At 34.1% G+C, this 18,281-nt stretch overlaps 4 protein-coding genes across 4 annotated transcripts; all 4 read left to right on the top strand.

Annotated features, from left to right (window-relative positions):
• The first annotated feature begins 1,273 nt into the window (after window positions 1-1,273).
• Window positions 1,274-4,922, top strand: LOC121226812 (von Willebrand factor A domain-containing protein DDB_G0292028-like). The gene is given in 13 exon segments (XM_041110458.1): window positions 1,274-1,347; window positions 1,537-1,595; window positions 1,664-1,734; window positions 2,025-2,135; window positions 2,212-2,481; window positions 2,602-2,758; window positions 2,910-2,954; window positions 2,957-2,986; window positions 3,151-3,251; window positions 3,466-3,636; window positions 3,881-3,955; window positions 4,286-4,381; window positions 4,542-4,922. Coding segments are annotated over 13 exon segments (1,602 nt in total). The 3' UTR covers window positions 4,884-4,922.
• A 418-nt stretch (window positions 4,923-5,340) lies between these two features.
• Window positions 5,341-9,332, top strand: LOC121226813 (beta-galactosidase 15-like). Its single transcript, XM_041110459.1, has 17 exons — window positions 5,341-5,553; window positions 5,639-5,847; window positions 5,937-6,003; window positions 6,108-6,200; window positions 6,279-6,422; window positions 6,528-6,616; window positions 6,704-6,809; window positions 6,896-6,983; window positions 7,053-7,171; window positions 7,268-7,429; window positions 7,517-7,713; window positions 7,800-7,903; window positions 7,985-8,100; window positions 8,187-8,411; window positions 8,507-8,721; window positions 8,807-9,083; window positions 9,162-9,332. The coding sequence occupies exons 1-17, from the start codon at window positions 5,392-5,394 to the stop codon at window positions 9,276-9,278; spliced, it is 2,490 nt and encodes an 829-aa protein (XP_040966393.1). The 5' UTR covers window positions 5,341-5,391; the 3' UTR covers window positions 9,279-9,332.
• Window positions 9,333-11,422: 2,090 nt separating this feature from the next.
• Window positions 11,423-13,487, top strand: LOC107942568 (uncharacterized). Its single transcript, XM_041110456.1, has 4 exons — window positions 11,423-11,557; window positions 11,886-12,347; window positions 12,749-12,849; window positions 13,268-13,487. The coding sequence occupies exons 2-4, from the start codon at window positions 12,197-12,199 to the stop codon at window positions 13,352-13,354; spliced, it is 339 nt and encodes a 112-aa protein (XP_040966390.1). The 5' UTR covers window positions 11,423-11,557; window positions 11,886-12,196; the 3' UTR covers window positions 13,355-13,487.
• Window positions 13,488-15,259: 1,772 nt separating this feature from the next.
• Window positions 15,260-15,664, top strand: LOC121226811 (uncharacterized mitochondrial protein AtMg00810-like). Its single transcript, XM_041110457.1, has one exon. The coding sequence runs from the start codon at window positions 15,260-15,262 to the stop codon at window positions 15,662-15,664; it is 405 nt and encodes a 134-aa protein (XP_040966391.1).
• Window positions 15,665-18,281: the final 2,617 nt, after the last annotated feature.

Below are 18,281 nucleotides of genomic sequence, written 5' to 3'. Positions count from 1 at the left end.
AAAAAACGAATAAATTTAAATCATCCATTCAAAATAATGACAAAAATGAAATAAATAAATAGCAAATACAATTAAGTATAAAAGATATATATAGACATGAGCTAAAATATGTGTATACATGAATTAATAAAATATATAAAGTATATTTTAATAAAATAAATTAATATACGTATATATAAAAAACATGTACATATATGTAGATGTATAAAACTAATGGAATACGAAAATAAAGAAATACGTATAAAAAGTAAGTGTATACATATTGTAAAGTAAAAGAAAAAAATATATATGTACAAATTAAAGTTTTAAAATATGAAAATATACATATGTATACAAATAAATACGTTAATTTATATACATGTTGAAAATATATTGAAAAGGTGTATGTATGTGGATTTTAAAAATATATAAAAGAGTATATTTTAAACTATAAAGATTATATATAAATATGTATATATTTATAAGAATGAAAACATGTATATAGATCTATAGATATGTACATAAGTTATAAAATGTATGAAAATATATAAGTATATATATATTATAAGAATAGTGCATGTATGTCATACAAATATATGCATATATATATATACGTACCAAAGGGTTTAAATAAAATAAATAAAAATAAATAGGAAGAAATAATAATAATAATGATAATAATAATAATAATAATAAATTTATTAAGAAAATATAAAAAATAAAAGGACTAAACTAAAGATCTAAACAAAATTCGGGGTCAAAACATAAATAAATTAAAGCGGAGGGACTATTCTGAATGCGCATAGAAAAAGCGGAGGACTGGATGGGAAATAACCCTCGTCGATTAAACGACACAGTTCCAACGAAGTCAATGCGCATAGTCCAGGGACCGAACTGAAACAGAAGCAGAAATCGATGCCAAAATTGCAAATATAAAAAGAAGACCGCATTAAAAAGATAAGAAATGCTGAGGGACCAAGGCAGGAATTATCCCAGGAGTCAAAAACGCGCGGGTCAGAGCTCAATACGGCGCCGTTTTGGAGTTACTGATCAGACTCCAAACGGCGTCGTTTCACATCATACAATAACCCCCCCAAAACCTAATCTGATAGCCTACACTCCCCCTTTAACAAAAGAAAAAAAAAGAAACAAAGAAAACAGAGAGCCAAATGCTCTCTCCTCTGCGCCGTTCCGACAACAGGCCGCTCGAGAGCCCCCCCCTCGCCTTCGCCTATTCAACTCCGACTTACCAGGAGGAGAAGAAGGCTTCATCGGCGCCGTTTCTTAAACAATGATGGCGTTCAAACGGCCCTCGACCTTAGCCCGTTCTCCGATGGCGACGAGGAGGGCCAAGATCGCGACCACCAGGTAATCTCCCTCCCTTTTAAACTTTGTTTTTGTTCTTTTTCTAAGATGAATCAAAATCAAAACCGAAAAGAAAACCCAAAAAAAAGAAAAAGAAAAACGGAAGAAACCAGTGAGCCTTTCGAAAATCACCTTTTTTTTTATTGATTTCCTGTTTTTGATACAATATGCACCTCTTCTTTTTTATTTTAGATTCCAGAAAAGGGCCTTTTATACCCAAGATAAAACAAAAAAATATTACAATCTAAAATGTATTTTTTTTATCTGCTGTTGTTTTCTATTTTTGCGTTTTTGTGTCCTCTGTTGCTTTGTGTTGCAGGTGTTGATGAAGCTAGTAGGTGCGGATGGGACGCGACAAATGATAGTGGCGTAGAGGGTCGAGGGTGCGGGGTACGGCGACGGCGCCAGAAGGCCGAAGGTCTAAAGACCATAGATGCGGCGCTAGGGTTTCTTTTCTGAAACCCTAGCTTAGCTTTGAGGGGTTGGGCCAGTTGGGTCTTGTTTTGGGCTCCGGGTTAGGTTTAGGTGGGCCTTGGGTGTTTTATTCGGGTTGGTTTTGGGTAGCGGGCCACCGGGTAAATGGGCCTGCAACAACCATCTCCTGATATTTTCATGAGGAATATCTCAACTTGTTATCATCGAGATATTGATAATCATGTCTTGTCTACTTCTTTTAATAGGTTTCTTCCGGTAACATATTTGGAGGCATACTTTTGCAGTCTTTATATGATTACGACCAAAGTGATATGTTCTGTATTTATCTTTTCCCTGGAAGTGAGCAGAATAGGAAGGTGGGTGTAGCATGTGTTTGACCTGCTCGGTTATTCTTTTCGGTATATAATCCTTATCCTTTTTCAAATTTGATAGGTGTTCAAAAAGGAAGTCGTATTTGTTGTTGATATAAGTGAAAGCATGCAAGGGAGACCACTCGAGAGTACCAAGAGTGCAATATCTGCAGCCCTTTCTAAGCTCAGTCCAGAAGATTCGTTTAACATTATAGCTTTTAGTAATGAGGCTTTTCAATTTTCAACATCCATGGAGTTGGCTTCGAAGGACGCGATTGAAAGGGCCACTGCTTGGATTAGTATGAAATATACCGTGGGGGGCAGTACAAATTTGTTTATTCCACTGGAAAAGGTTAGTAACCGCCTTTGTTTTTTCGTTTAACTTCTCGTGTTTTCTGAAATGGTTGGAGAAATTAGAATCTGGTTAGTATTCCTTTCTCACGATCAATAGCGTGTTATTTATTTCTGTCAGGCGGCTGACATGCTATCAAACACTCGAGGTTCAATTCCTATGATTTTTCTTGTTGCTGATGGGTCTGTTGAAGATGAGAGAAACATTTGTCACTGGATGCAAAAGCGTTTGACAAATCAAGGAGTGTTATGTCCATCCATCCATACTTTCGGCATAGGTAATTTTCACGTGTTAGGGTCTCCTTTCGATTTCCTTTAAGTTCACTGAATTTAGTTCTCATTGTTGTTGACCGACGCCAGCTTGTTCAGTTAGTTCTTTGCACCGTAATTGTTAGTTAACTTGTTGCGTGGGAAATGGGAATGTTTCAGGTTCATTCTGTAATCATTATTTCCTGCGCATGCTTGCCATGATTGGCCGGGGGAATATGGTGCTGCTTTCGATTTAGGTCTGTATGCACTTTGACATTTTACATTTGAACTTCAAGCCAAGCAAATATTTGGAATTCCTAAATTCTACGAGCATAAGTCTGAACCATAGGCTAAATCCTTAAATTGTGAGGATATGGTCATATTTCATTAATCTTACTAATTATTTTTTCTGTTCTTTCAGATTCTATTGAGGTTCAGATGAATAAATTATTTAGCAAAGGTTTATCTACTGTTCTCGCAAACATCACCATTGATGCATTTGATGATTGTGAAGAAATAGAGGTATGTTCGTCCCCCCCTGTATCAGTTTCATTCACATACGGCATCCTATTTACCTCATATCTGCCTTTCTATGTTTTATTTACCTGAATATCACTGATGTACATCATGATGGTTATTATGTATGCCTAATTGCTCGGACTCGTTGCTTTTTTGCAACAGCCATTCCAATTTAGGTTCTCTTCTAATTTGGGTTTCTTTACGATGTCCGCGACAGGTGTACTCTTCACGGATTCCTGACCTTTCACTTGAAAGTCCATTGACCATATACGGGAGGTACCAGGGCAGTTTTCCCGACAACCTTAAAGTTAAAGGTATATTAGGTGATTTGAGTAGCTTTACAATGGACTTGAAGATACGGAGGGCTAAGGATATACCTCTTGACAGCGTAAGACACATACTAGTCAGCTGGTTTTATCAATATAGTTTCCTTTGTGGGTGTGTCATGCGTTAAAGACCCTTTAATGTTTATTATCTTCCACTGGGTTGTTTGTAGTGCTAGGGTTTGACATCATCATTGCTTATTGCAATACTAACTGCCGCTTTTCATCGATGGTTTATATATGTTTTACCTGTATACGTGAATGACTAGCGCATGGAAGTACTTCATAATTTCCTGTTTTCTCTAACAGGTGTTAGCAAGACGGCAGATTGATCTACTAACAGCTCAGGCTTGGTTTTCAGAAAATAAACGGCTCGAGGAGAAGGTTTGTTTCTAAATATTCTAGCATTTGTTTTTCATCCAAAATCGGTGGGAGAATGCTTTTGGATTGCAACTACTATGATTCGAGTAGTAGCAATGTGAAAAGTTGTTATGGATAATATTATAGCCCGGGGTATAGATTCGTGACTGTGCCGTATCATTTACCAGCGATGTGAAAAGTTATTATGGAAATACCCTTTACTAAGTGCTCAGTGGCCACTTAAACTAGACTGCGTGATTGGGAATGTGTTCGATTTGTTTCACTCGTTTGGATCTCCTCATTTCTTAGTAGTAAAAAAACTGTTGCTAATGCTAATGATTTTGTTGTTGGCAGGTTGCAAAGTTGAGCATACAAACTTGCAACATCTCCGAGTATACCCGAATGACCCTTCTCGAGAAAAATATAATGAAACATTTTGGAGCTTGGAAGGTATGCTTTTGCCTCGTATAATACGACACCCTGGTATATATCACTATAGTTTCTAAACAGAGTATGGTATGCCGGGGTTTCTTCGTTTATTTTCATATTTTCTCTACAAACATTGCTAAGGCTGCTTTCTCATTCCCTGTTAATGTTTTTGGCATGCCAGAAGAAAGGTGATCCACAGAAAATCGTGGAATCTGGACCGCCCGAAATGATACTGCTTCAAAGACTTTCAGTTGGCTTCGGTGACCAGATTGCAACTGCCGAAAACATTCGTCCTGGATCTCAAGAACCAGAATTGCCCGAAGTTGCCAAGATATTTATTAAGACAACCTCGAATTACTTCGGTGGGATATGTAATCGATGCTGTTGCATGGGCTGCATCCGGTGTTGTTCGAAGATGAATAATCAATGTGCCACCACGTTAACACAGCTATGCACCGCCCTGGCATGCATCGGCTGCCTTCATTGTTGCTCAGAATCATGTTGTCCTAACCAAGACGATTGATAAACACATTACGAGAATTAGTTGGAGTTTTTGTTTGAATCTGGTTGCTCGATTTTATAGTTCATACAACATCGTCCACAACCTGTTTGTATATACAAAATTTGTTTTAAAATGAATTATTAATTTATAAAGAATTTGTCAAAAAAAATTATGTATAAAGAATTATATACGTTTATCCTACTTCACACAAAATATAATGACACTTAAATTTTTTTTTTAATTTTTAAATTGAATTATCATGACCAAAGAAACCTTAATTTAATATAGAGATACAAAAATCTCAATTAATTATAATTAAAAAATATTTAATTAATGTTGTTCAAGTTTCAACACTCATATTACTAAATCGAACCTCTTGATTTCTCTAATTATATAAATCTAATTAAATATGTTTTGAAAATCTAGTCTTTGATATGAACTCAATTACTACCCTTATAAATTCATTATCATACTCTTCTGATTTTTCACTCCCAACACTTTTTCTTTTGCTTTACTGGATAAGAGAAGAATGAATATATTCAATCTTTTATTTACTGCTTTTATTTTTTCTTTCATCCTATTTCATTCGAATGCGCTTAATGTCACTCATGATTCAAGATCCATCATAATTGATGGAAATCATAGAATTATCCTTTCGGGTTCGATTCATTATCCCAGAAGTACTGCTCAGGTAATATTTTACAATTGAATTATTCGGGGGTTTTTTTTTTATAATTTGATTTTGAATAATTGATTGATTAATTTTTTATTATTAGATGTGGCCGGATCTTATAAGAAAAGCCAAAGAAGGTGGATTGGATGCGGTTGAAACATATGTTTTTTGGAATGCACATGAGCCAACTCGTCGTCAGTATGATTTTAGTGGAAATCTTGATCTTATTCGATTTCTTAAAACGATTCAAGACCAAGGTTTATATGCAATTCTTCGAATTGGACCTTATACCTGTGCTGAGTGGAATTATGGGTAAATTAATTTATTTTCAAATTTTAACTAACTATGATATTTAATAAATTATCTAACTAGTTTTTAATTTTTTTATTATTTTTTATTAGAGGCTTCCCTGTATGGTTGCATAACATGCCTGGAGTTTCTCTTCGTACTAAAAACGATGTCTTTATGGTAATTCTTTTGATTTTCAGTAACTTTTTTAAAAAACAAAAATTCTATTCTATTTTTGTTTACTTTTATATATAAATAATGTGTTTAATTTTTGTTATTTTTAGAATGAAATGAAAAACTTTACAACATTGATAGTTGATATGGTGAAAAAAGAGAAACTATTTGCATCTCAAGGAGGAAATATCATTCTAGCTCAGGTATATATGATAATTTTTTATGTTTTATTATTTTTATTATGTATTTAAATAATATCAAAATTAAATGTATATATATAGGTTGAGAATGAATATGGAAATGTTATGGAACCATATGGAGACGAGGGGAAATCATATATTAATTGGTGTGCCCAAATGGCTGATTCTCTTGATATTGGTGTCCCGTGGATCATGTGTCAACAAGCTGCTCCACCAAAGCCTATGGTATTGTATTTTATTTACTTTTTACTATATTATTTTATTTAGAAATACATTTTTTTTGTGATAACGGTTGAATTTTGATTTCGATTTGTTTAATTATAATCGTAGCTGGAGACATGCAATGGTTGGTATTGTGATGAGTACAAACCAAAAGACCCTAATACCCCTAAATTGTGGACTGAAAATTGGACTGGATGGTGACTTTTTCTTTTTCTTCTTAAAATTGTTCTTAATTTAATTTTAATTATAAACTTTACATTAAATTTTATTTTATTTAACTTTAGGTTTAAGAGTTGGGGTGGTGCAGACCCATTTAGAACAGCTGAAGATCTTGCTTACTCTGTTGCTCGATTTTTCCAAAAGGGTGGTACACTACAAAATTATTACATGGCAAGTGATTTTTTTAAAAAATTAAATTCTTAAAATTAATAATTTAATTTTATTAATTAACCCCTTTGTTTTTCCAATTTTTTTAGTATCATGGTGGTACCAATTTTGGTAGAACTTCTGGTGGCCCATATATTACCACTACATATGATTATAATGCACCTCTCGATGAATATGGTAATTTCATGCCTCTGAATATATATGTATAAGTTATAATTATTCTAATTAATTATTAATTTTTATTAGGAAATTTGAATCAACCAAAATGGGGACATTTGAAGCAGCTTCATGATGTTCTACATTCCATTGAGTATATTCTTACAAATGGAGACGTTAAAAATGAAAAACTCAGCAATTTAGTCATGGTAATAAAATGAATATATATAAAAATTTATTTGATAAAATAATAAATATTTATCATTTTATTCTAATTATTATTCTTAATTATATATATGATTTAGGCTACTATTTATGAAACAAAGGAGAAATCAAGTTGTTTTTTGAGCAATACAAATACCAAAATAGATGCAAATGTCAACTTCGGAGGCATTAATTACTTTGTTCCAGCATGGTCTATTAGTATCCTTCCAGATTGTAGGGAGGAAGCATATAATACCGCTAAGGTAAATCCTATTTTTGTGTTTTGGGTTATTATAATTATAATAAATATGTTATGATTGTTAATGGGTTTATATTTAAAAAAAAACTAGGTTTCTGCTCAAACTTCATTGATGATTAAGAAATTGAACAAAGCTGAAGATGAACCGAGTTCTTTGAAATGGATGTGGCGACCCGAGTTGATCGAATCTACTTCTGTTCAAGGAAGGGGAGATGTTTCCGTTAACAAGATTGTTGATCAAAAGGATATGGCAAATGATGCTAGTGATTATTTGTGGTATATGACAAGGTAAATTATTTAACACAACTATATTCAATTCATTTAATGTAAATTATATATATTTTGATTAATTAATTAATTTATTTTTTGGACAGTATTAATGTTGCAAAAGATGATCCCATGTTGAATGGAACAGTGACACTTCGTGTCAATGATACTGGTCATGTTCTTCATGCTTTTTTCAATGGAGAATATATCGGTAATTATGAACTATGTTTTATATATATTATATTGAATTCAAAATATATTTATTTGATTATATATGTATTTGTTTTCGTAGGTTCTCAATGGTCAAAATATGGTAACAACAACGTGACATATGTTTTCGAGAGGAACGTCAACCTATCCCTCGGGAAAAACTTGATATCATTACTTAGTGTCACTGTTGGATTCAAGGTATATACATACATATATATATATATACATACGACAAATAAAAAACTCTAGAATTTTAACATATAATTTGAATCAAAATAATGCAGAACTATGGTCCAATGTTTGATCTGGTTGGAGCTGGAATTACATCACCAATTGAGCTAGTTTTGAACAAAAATGTTGTCAAGGATTTGTCTTCAAATAAATGGACATATAAAGTTGGTTTGAATGGGATTTCAAACAAGTTTTTCGACACAGATTGTGCTTCAAAATCATCATCCAAATGGGTCTCTGACCCTATTCCGGTTGACAAGAACTTCACTTGGTACAAGGTAATTAAAACCAATACATTTACTTGCATATAAATGTTACATATAATGTTTGATTTTATTAATATTTATGTTTGGTTATTTTTTTTAAATTGTAGACAACATTGAAAGCTCCGTTGGGGAATAAACCAGTTGTTGTGGATTTACTAGGTTTAGGAAAGGGCATGGCTTGGGTAAATGGTCATAGCCTTGGTAGATATTGGCCATCTTATATAGCTGATAAGCAGCTTTGTAAGACAGAGACTTGTGACTATCGTGGTAGATACAATGATAGTAAATGTGTCTCTAAGTGCGGTGAACCTACCCAAAGATGGTAATCTTAAGTTTTTTACATATGTTAATATATATTTTTATATTGTTAGTATTTTTTTCATTATTCTAATTTTGTTGTTTTATAGGTACCATGTTCCTCAATCATTTCTTAAAGACAGTGAGAACACTTTGGTATTGTTTGAGGAATTTGGTGGTAATCCTTCTGGTGTACAATTCCAAACCGTTGAAATCGGATCGGTTTGCATAAATACTCACGAAGGAAAAGAAGTGGAATTATCATGCCAGGATCGACCAATTTCAAAGATTAAGTTTGCTAGTTTTGGTAGTCCACAAGGTGTGTGCGGATCATTTGACAAAAGTGAATTTGACTCGGAAGTGGATGCTTTATCAATTCTTGAAAAGGTAAGTTATTTTCATATTATTTTTTAATATCTTGAAATATATTTTTTCCAATGATATATATTTTGAAAATTTTAACAGGAATGTCTGGGTAAAGAATCGTGCTCCTTCAAAATTACTGAAGAAAAATTCGGAAGACCTTCTTGTGAAGTAAAAAAATTAGCCGTGGAAGCCGTTTGTGAAGATTTTACTCTTTAAATTCTTTTTTTATTTAGATTTTTCAATAATTTTAGGTCTTTTTAGTTTTATTTTTAATTGTTTAGTTAAGTTTTTCTTTTTGATTATTTTAGGAAATCATCTTAGGTTTTGTAATTATATCAATATAATAAAAGTATATATATTATTTATTATTTGCTTTCATGATAATATTCTCTTATAGATTTAATATACAAACTAAATCTAAAAACTCTAGAAAGGCCAAATGAAATTAATTTTGTCTAAATTATTGTAGACACCATTTTTTGATGAAAACGGGGTCGACTTGGATTTTGAAAAATGAAACGGGAGTCGCCACCAATCCTTTTCTATGAGGTGTGATTGGATCACCTCGAAAAGTAGTTATTTTTAATAAACGGTTTGATTTTATTAAAACAACAGGTTTGATCCACGAAATTCAGAAAAATGGGTTCGGGAGTCGGTTACGCACGAGGAAGGATTAGCACCCTCGATACGCCCAAAATTGGTACCTTAGTTGATTACTTAATGTCTTAATGTCGAAAAGTTGAAAACTTTAAAGAAATTTAAAAATACGTTCCTTGTATTAAAAAGTTGAAAATTTTGGGAAAAGGGACACATTCCGCGTTAATCGAGAAAAAAAGTATCATATCCAGTAAGTTAGGACACAATGTCTCGAATTTCCGATACGCGAATGAATGCCAAAATTTTATTTATTTAAAAAGATATTTTATTATCTCGGGTTTAGGAAAGGGATCATGCCCAGTAAGTTAGGACACAATCTTTTCTTAACTCCCGATATCATTTAAAACTTGAGTTTAAAAGAATCGTGTAATAAAGTTTAAAAGAATATTCAATTGTTTAAAATCAAGTGAAGAAATCGCAACCCAATACGTTAGGGCACAATTTCTTAAAATATTAAACATTGAATATTGCATTTATTTCGAAAAATCCTCGTCTCGAGAAAACAACGTGTCACATCCAATGCGTTAGGACACAACGTATTGAATTCTTGATAACGAACTTTATATCATTTTTAAAAGAGTAATCTCGATTATTTAAATTCAACGAAGAAAATCGGAACCCAATACGTTAGGGCTCGATTCTCTCGAAGATCTAAAATACCGAGTGTTACTTTTATTTTAGATTTTTTTGTTTTTGATAAATCCGAGTAAAAATGAATGCAAAATAATAATAATGATGACAATGTAAATAAAATGATACAAGCAAAATAATAAACAATAAAAACAATTATACGGGCGAAATAACAAACGATAAAAAACTAAAGTAAGAAAATAAACAATAATAAACATGTAAATAAATAAATGAACAAAATCAACAAAATCATATAATTATAAAGATACATAAACACGTATACATATAAGCATGAAAATATGAAAAGCATGCGCAAGTACACCTTATTTAAAACTATTGGACGTGAAAATACATAAGCATATATGCACGTACATGTATACGTGTAAAACCATCATCAAATATATATAAATACATATGTAATTATATATATAAATCACAAAGTACAAAAAATATAAACAATATATTTTGAAAATATAATGAATATGTAAGAGCATATATATATATATAAATATACACATATGAAAAAAAGTATTTTTGTATATAAAAACATACATATACATATACCTATATACATATATAAGCAATTATATAATAATAATATAATATGAAGCATATATATAAAATTTACATAATAAGTATAAACAAAATATGAGGATAATAATAATAACAGTAAATAACATAATAGGTTTAATAATAAAATAAAAGTAAAAAAAATTTAGAAAAGGACTAGAATAATAAAAGAGCAACATTTGGGGCGAAATCGAAAATAAATAAATAAAGAAAGGGACCCAATTATGATGGACGCGAAAAGTAGAAGGCCAAATGGGAAATATTCCCATGTTAACCAAATGGTGCCGTTCTGCCAAGGCCCAGGCGCATGGTTCTTGGACCAAATTGAAAACCATCGCAAAAGAGGGAGGACCGCGTGCGCAAATTACCCATGCGCTAGAAAACACGCGGATCCTAGGCGGTTGGGTCGGGTCAACGCGCGGATCCTCCCCACCAAAACGACGTCGTTTCATGTTTAGTATAAATAATAAGAAAAACCAAAAAAAAAACAAATCAGTTTCATCTTTTAAAAAAAACAGAGAGAGAGAGCTCTCTCCTTCTCTCTCAGGCCCAAGTCCGGCCATGGGTTCCGGCGATCTTTCGCCATTTACGGCGTCGCGCCGGCCACCGTACACGGTGGCCGGAAAACTTCAAAAAAGGTATATATTTTTTTACACTTTTCTCTTTATATTATATATGTATATAAGTAAATAAACAAAAAGAAAAAAATATATATCTAAGAAGAAATCGAAAATAAAAGAGAACCCTGCTTATCACCTTTAAACTTTTTGCTTTTTATTTCTGTAAATGCTACCAAAAGGAAAAGAAAAGCCCACTGTTCCCGAAAAAAAAACAATCCCCTCTTTTCTCTTTATGTTCGGCTTTTATAGCGAAAGAACAAAAAGAAAGAAAAGATTTAATATTTTCTTGTTTTGTGTTGTCTGCTTCTTTTTTCTCCTTGTTGCGTGTTTGTTTCTCTCCTTGCAGGTGATTGACTTGGAGCAGGTGGCGCAGTGGAGTGGGTGGTGACGGCTGTGAACAGAGGGCAGGTGAGGCGGCTAGGAGCAGGTGCGGCACAACAGGGGGCTAGGGTTTCTGCCCTAGTCTGACTGGGTTTGGGGCCGGTTGGGCTTATTGGGCTGATTGGGTTAGGCTAGTGGGCTGTCTTGTAATGGGTTTGGGAAGGGTTCAGATTGGGCTTGTACAATTATAAGCCAAACTTTTGGTCATTGACAACAATGAACAAAGACATTTATTTGCTTTTAGGTTGCAAAAGTTGTCATTAATAGACTGCTGACATGCTATCAAATTCTAGAGGTTCAATTCTTATGATTTTTCTTGTTACTGTTGGGCCTGTCAAAGACGAGAGAAACATTTGTCACTGTATGCAAAACGATAGACAAATCAAGGAGTGTTATGTCCATCCATCCATCCATACTTTCGGCATAGGTAATTTTCTCGTCTTAGGGTCTCCTTTCAATTTCTTTTTGAAGTTCACTGAATTTAGTTCTCGTTATTGTTGACCGACGCAAGCTTGTCCGGTTAGTTCTTTGCACCATAATTGTTAGTTAACCTGTTGTGTGGGAAATGGGAATATTTCAGGTTCATTCGGTAATCATTATTTCCTGCATGCTTACCATGATTGGCTGGAGAGAATACGTTGTTGCTTTTGATTTAGGCTTGTATTGTCATTTTTACATTTGAATTAACTCAAGCCAAATAATTTTTTCGATTTCCCAAATTCTACGAGCAAAAGTCTGAACGATAGGCTAAATCCTTAAATTGCAAGGATATACAAAGTTTACGCCATATTTCATTAATCTTACAAATTATTTTTTCTGTTCTTTCAGTATCTATCGAGGTTCAGATGAATAAATTATTTAGCAAAGGTGTATCTACTGTTCTCGCAAACAGCACCATTGATGCATTTGATGATCATGAAGAAATAGAGGTACGTTCGTCTCCTCCTCCCGTATCAGTTTCATTCATATATGACATCCTATTTACCTTACATCTTCCTTTCTATGCTTTTAATTACCTGAATATCACTGATATATATAATAATGGTTATTATGTATGCCGACTCGTTACTTTCTTGCAACAGCCATTCCAATTTAGGTCATCTTGACAGCGTAAGACAATACTAGTCAGCTGATTTTAACGATATACCTTCCTTTGTGGGCGTGTCATGCGTTAAATGTTTATTATCTTCCATCGGGTTGTTTATATTGCTAGGGTTTGACATCATCATTGCTCATTGCAATACTATCTGCCTCTTTTCATCGATATATAGTGTATATATTTTTTATCTGTATACGTGAATGATTTGCCCATGGAAATTCTTTATAATTTCCTGTTTTCTCTAATAGGTGTTAGCAAAACGACAGCTTGATCTATTAACAGCTCAGACTTGGTTTTCAGAACATAAACGGCTGAAGAAGAAGGCTTGTTTCTAAATATTCTAGCATTTTTTTCATCCAAAACGGGTGGGATAATGCTTTTGGATCGCAACTACTACTTTGATTCGAGTACTAGCAATGTGAATAGTTATTACGAATAATATTATAGCTGCTGCGCAGCGATTACTCTTTACTAATTGCTCAGTGGCCAGACTGAGTCATTGGCATTTTGATCTCTGCATTTCTTAGTAGTAAACAACTGATGCTAATGCTATTGATTTTGTTGTTGGCAAGTTACAAAGTTGAGCATGTTAGAGTAACTAATAAGACAGTTAGGCAGTTTGTTAGTTAACTATCGGTTAGCTATTATTAGCATGTAACACCCTTAACCCGTAACCGTCGCCAGATTAGGGTTACGAGGCATTACTGAATAAGACACAATTCAACACAAACATTTATCACCTTTCATGCCCCAATGAATAACTATACGTTTATAACATTACTAAACTCAGATGTTCACGAATAATTTATACTAGATTCGAAAAATATAAATTATAAAACCAATTCACCTCAAATTTAATCAAACTAACTAAACATATTTTACTTATTATAAAATAACATAACAAATTACATATACATTAAAATTCCATTAGCCGAAACTTATGACTATATAGTAAAGCATTTGGACACTTAAATAAGCATCAATCATATGTCACTTTCATATACTCAACTTACAACAATACCCGCTTATACATGTTTAAACCACAACTAACCATATCACTTCATAACATTAACTAGTACCGATATAATTTATTCATTCCTTAGAGTATTTGGTTGCTTATGATTTTTGAACCTTCGACCATACAATACTTTAAAACTACAGTATAGGTCAACTCCATACAATATAGGTTAACTCCATTCACGTTTTTGGGGTATTCACCATGTTATAAAGGGTACCGTTGTCAGGCTACTGATGGAAGGGTCTATATTTCCCGTCATGTTACATTTCATGAAAATGAATTTCTATTTAAAACTCTCTGCCCCAAGTCTGCAGCTTCCATACCTTCTATTTCACAGTCTAGTTCTAAGCTTCTTATTATGACACCAGTTCATACAGCTCAGGGTACTCCAGTAGTTAATGTTCCAATGGTTACCCGTGTTAATTCCTTGAATGAGGTTTCTGTGCTCAGTGTTGATACTCTAGTACAGTCCCCTTGTGTAAGTTTCAGCTCTAGAAGGTCTAGTTTTGGTAGGCCACATGTGTCTTCTCCATCACCTGCTATCCCAGTTAATTCTTATGCAATGGTTACACGTAGCAAGGCTAGTATTTTTAAATCGAAGGCCTACCTAAGCAATGTAGCTTGTTTATTGAATGATACTCTGCTGACATCCATGAAGCAATGCAAGATGAGTGTTGGCAAGCAGCGATACATAATGAGTTACAGGTTCTTCTTCAAAATAAAACATAGGCTATTTGTCCTCTGTCTGCTAATAGGAAGGTCATTGGATGCAAGTGGCTGTTTAAAGTGAAAAAGAGGGCTGATGAGACCGTGGAGAGGTATAAGGCACGATTGGTGGCTAAAGGTTTTTCTCAACATGCTGGATTTAATTTTTGCGACATGTTTAGTCCAGTAGTTAAGGCAACAACTATACGGGCTGTTCTAGCTATTGTAGTCATAAAAAGGCTGGTCATTAAGGCAAGTTGATGTGAATAATGTCATTCTCAATGGGGATCTAACATAAGAGATTTATATGGCTCAACCACCTGGGTTTGAAGTTGCAGGTGACAATGGCCAAAAACTTGTTTGTCGACTGACCAAGGCATTGTATAGTCTGAGGCAAGCTCCTCGTGCATGGTTTCAGACACTAAAGCAGTATCTAGTGGATTAACTTGGTTTTTGTACATCGAAAGCTGATCCTTCACTATTCATTCGAGCCTTCGATGGATAACTCTTGCGGCTTATGACTCATGTGGATGACATAGTAGTCACAGGCAGCTCCATTACAGATATAAACAAAGTGATAAGTCAGTTTCATGATAATTTTGCTCTTAAAGACATGGGTAGGATCAATTTTTTCTTGGGCATTGAAGTGCAACATACACCTCAGGGTCTGTTCCTTAATCAGAAGAAATATGTCTCGGAAATACTTCATAAAACAGGCATGGCAATAGCTGCACCTACGCCTACACCCATGGTGAGCACTCCCAAACTAGTTGCTTCAGATGGTAGTCCATCATTTGCTGGTGGTCACTTGTATCAGAGTACAGTTGGCATGCTTCAGTATTTGTGTATTACACGTCCTGACTTAGCGTTTTGCGTGAACAAACTAAGTCAGTACATGAACTTGCCTAGTGATATCCATTGAAAGGCAGTTAAGCGTGTATTGAGGTACCTTATAGGGACTATGGATCATGGTTTGTTCCTCTCAAAAGGTCAGTTTAAGTTAGTGTGCTACTCTGATGTTGACTGGGTTGCCTCTGTTGAAGATCGACGTTCTACCACAGGATATGTGGTTTACCTAGAACCAAACCCGATTGCATGGTGCTTCAAGAAGTAAGCAGTAGTATCCAGGTCCTCATCTGAAGCCGAATACCGCATCTTAGCTAATTGTGTATCTGAGTTGCTATGGGTTAAGCTGCTGTTAGATGAAATTGGCATGTCAGTTTGTCAGATACCAGTAGTATGGTGCGACAATCCCTCTACAGTCACCATGACTGCAAATCTAACTCATCATACTCGAAAGAAACATGTGGAGATTGATCATCACTTGTGCGTGAAAAAGTACTTGATGGTGTACTGCAGGTCAGTTTTGTTCCATCCACAAGACAAATTGCTGATGTCTTACCAAGCCTATACCACTAAAACAGTTTGCTACATTCATACAAGAATTGCAAGTTCGTTTCAGTAATGACGATATTCAAGTTTTAAACGTTGAAGCAAAACCGGGAGAATATTAGAGTAACTAATAAGACAGTTAGGCAGTTAGTTAGTTAATTATCGGTTAGCTATTAGCACATGTTAGTTAAGTTTGCTACTATAAATATACAAACAACGATTGTACTAAATGATAGTTTTGATTCAATGAATATTTTCACAAGCATTGTATCTTAACAGAGCATACTGACTTGCAACATCTCCCAAATGATCCTTCTCCAGATATAAAATGCTCTTCTGGAGCTTAGAAGGTATGCTTTACCTCGTATATATCACTATATTTTCTAAACAGAGTATGCCAGGATTTCTTCCTTTATTTCCATATTTTCGCTACAAACATTACTAAGTCTGCCTTCTCATTCCCTGTTAATGTTTTGGCATAACAGAAGAAAGGCGATCCACACAAAATCCTGGATTCTGAACCGCTCGAAATGATACTGCTTCAAAGACTTTCAGTTGCCTTCATTGACCTGATTGCTACTGCCGAAAACATCCCTCCTGGATCTCAGAACCATAATTCCGGAAGTGACGAGTAACTGAATGCTTTCTAAAAGACAACTCCACAAAATCTAACACTAGTACCGAATCAATATGCATTTCCATAAGTATACTAAATCCAACCATGCCAGAAAAAATAAAAAAAAGAAAATATAAAAACCAACAAAACTATTCGAATAAATCCAATTATAAGCCTAATAGACAAAATAATAAAAATTAAATTTACCATCAAACAATAAAAATATTAAACAGAATCAAGGGAGTGAAATCTGCCGACTTTATCTTATATATATATATATAAAAGAATCTGCCGACTTTTTTATTTATTATATACTTATATACAGTCCAAATGCCACGTGGAATGAGTCAGCAGATTTTCACTGGCCCACCTGTCTCTCTGTGTTGGGAGGTTAATATCCACTGCTTCGCGGAACCATCGTAAATCCCTCGCTTTGCCAAATGGATGCCGCCACGTTTTGATCGGAAAGTTCATCTTCCTCACCATCTTCATTTCCTACGCAACCTAAACATTTTATCCAATCGCAGTCGCGGTTGCAATATATATAAAGAAAAAACTAATTAATTAACTAACTATAAAAATGAACTCGAAAATAGTAAACCGAAAAAAGAATAAAAAAAATTCGGTGCTGCTCACGCCACTGCAAGAGTCCATTTATCGAAGTAATCCCAGCTTTTGCATAAAGAAGAGAATAAAAAAAGAAAGAAAGGGTTTTTCGTTTTCGTTGTTTTCTTTAATGGCGAGGATTTGCAAAGGCGTGGAGGACGGTCAGTAGTTAGCGAAACGGGTATACTTAGGAAAAGACAGTAGAACGGTGGCGCGTCGTATGGCACCACCGTTAATGGAGAGGTCAACGAATTGGTACTTACCTCAGCTCCGATGGTTTACGCTGTTATATCCGACCCGAGAATGGTTGACAACCCGGATATGCCGAGTTACCAGCCTTACGTGCATGGAATGTATGACCCACCGGCTTTGATCTCTTCAGATGATGGGTGTTAATTTAAACGTGGATTGTTATGGATACCGCTATTATTGTAGTTTCAGGTACGTGGAGATTCATTGCGTTATGGGTAGCCGTTCTTGTGATTGTCTTATTGCTGTCCCTATGGGTAACCAGGTTAGTTCCCTCCACTTATTAATGGAAAAATGGACAAATTTTGATCTCTTTTTTCTGTTTTTGGCTTACAGTTCTGTTTCTTTCTTTTTTCAGCCATGAAGCTCTATTTGCCGTTTGATTATGAAAATTTTGTTCATTTATTTTGTTGACTTAAAAATGAATCTTTATCCAAAAAGAAAATTATGAATTCACGGTAACTTGATTTAGTTTGGAATTGTGTTATTAATGTTATCAAGCAAATAATATATTATATTGGCAACAGGTTCATTCTAGGTGTAAACTAAAAAAAAATAAAAAAAAAAAAAAAAAAAAAAAAAGAGAATCAATATTACTCAACGATACGCATGAACCATCTTCCAAGTTACGAATTAACTCCTGTTGTTTTGATATGTTTTTTTTTTTTTTTTATAT

Source organism: Gossypium hirsutum, unplaced genomic scaffold, assembly GCF_007990345.1.
Source record: "Gossypium hirsutum isolate 1008001.06 unplaced genomic scaffold, Gossypium_hirsutum_v2.1 scaffold_447, whole genome shotgun sequence".
NCBI lineage: Eukaryota > Viridiplantae > Streptophyta > Magnoliopsida > Malvales > Malvaceae > Gossypium > Gossypium hirsutum.
The sequence above is the reverse complement of the archived record's forward strand: the minus strand, read 5'-3'. Positions and strand labels throughout refer to the sequence as shown.

Bases quoted from the DNA above. Each gene is read 5' to 3' on its own strand.
- LOC107942568 (XM_041110456.1), top strand. From the start codon at position 12,197: ATGCTATCAAATTCTAGAGGTTCAATTCTTATGATTTTTCTTGTTACT. The intron at 12,348-12,748 runs GTAATTTTCTCG...CTGTTCTTTCAG, and splicing joins CATCCATACTTTCGGCATAG to TATCTATCGAGGTTCAGATG. The intron at 12,850-13,267 runs GTACGTTCGTCT...TTTCTCTAATAG, and splicing joins ATGATCATGAAGAAATAGAG to GTGTTAGCAAAACGACAGCT.
- LOC121226813 (XM_041110459.1), top strand. From the start codon at position 5,392: ATGAATATATTCAATCTTTTATTTACTGCTTTTATTTTTTCTTTCATC. The intron at 5,848-5,936 runs GTAAATTAATTT...ATTTTTTATTAG, and splicing joins TGTGCTGAGTGGAATTATGG to AGGCTTCCCTGTATGGTTGC. The intron at 8,412-8,506 runs GTAATTAAAACC...TTTAAATTGTAG, and splicing joins AGAACTTCACTTGGTACAAG to ACAACATTGAAAGCTCCGTT.
- LOC121226811 (XM_041110457.1), top strand. From the start codon at position 15,260: ATGACTCATGTGGATGACATAGTAGTCACAGGCAGCTCCATTACAGAT.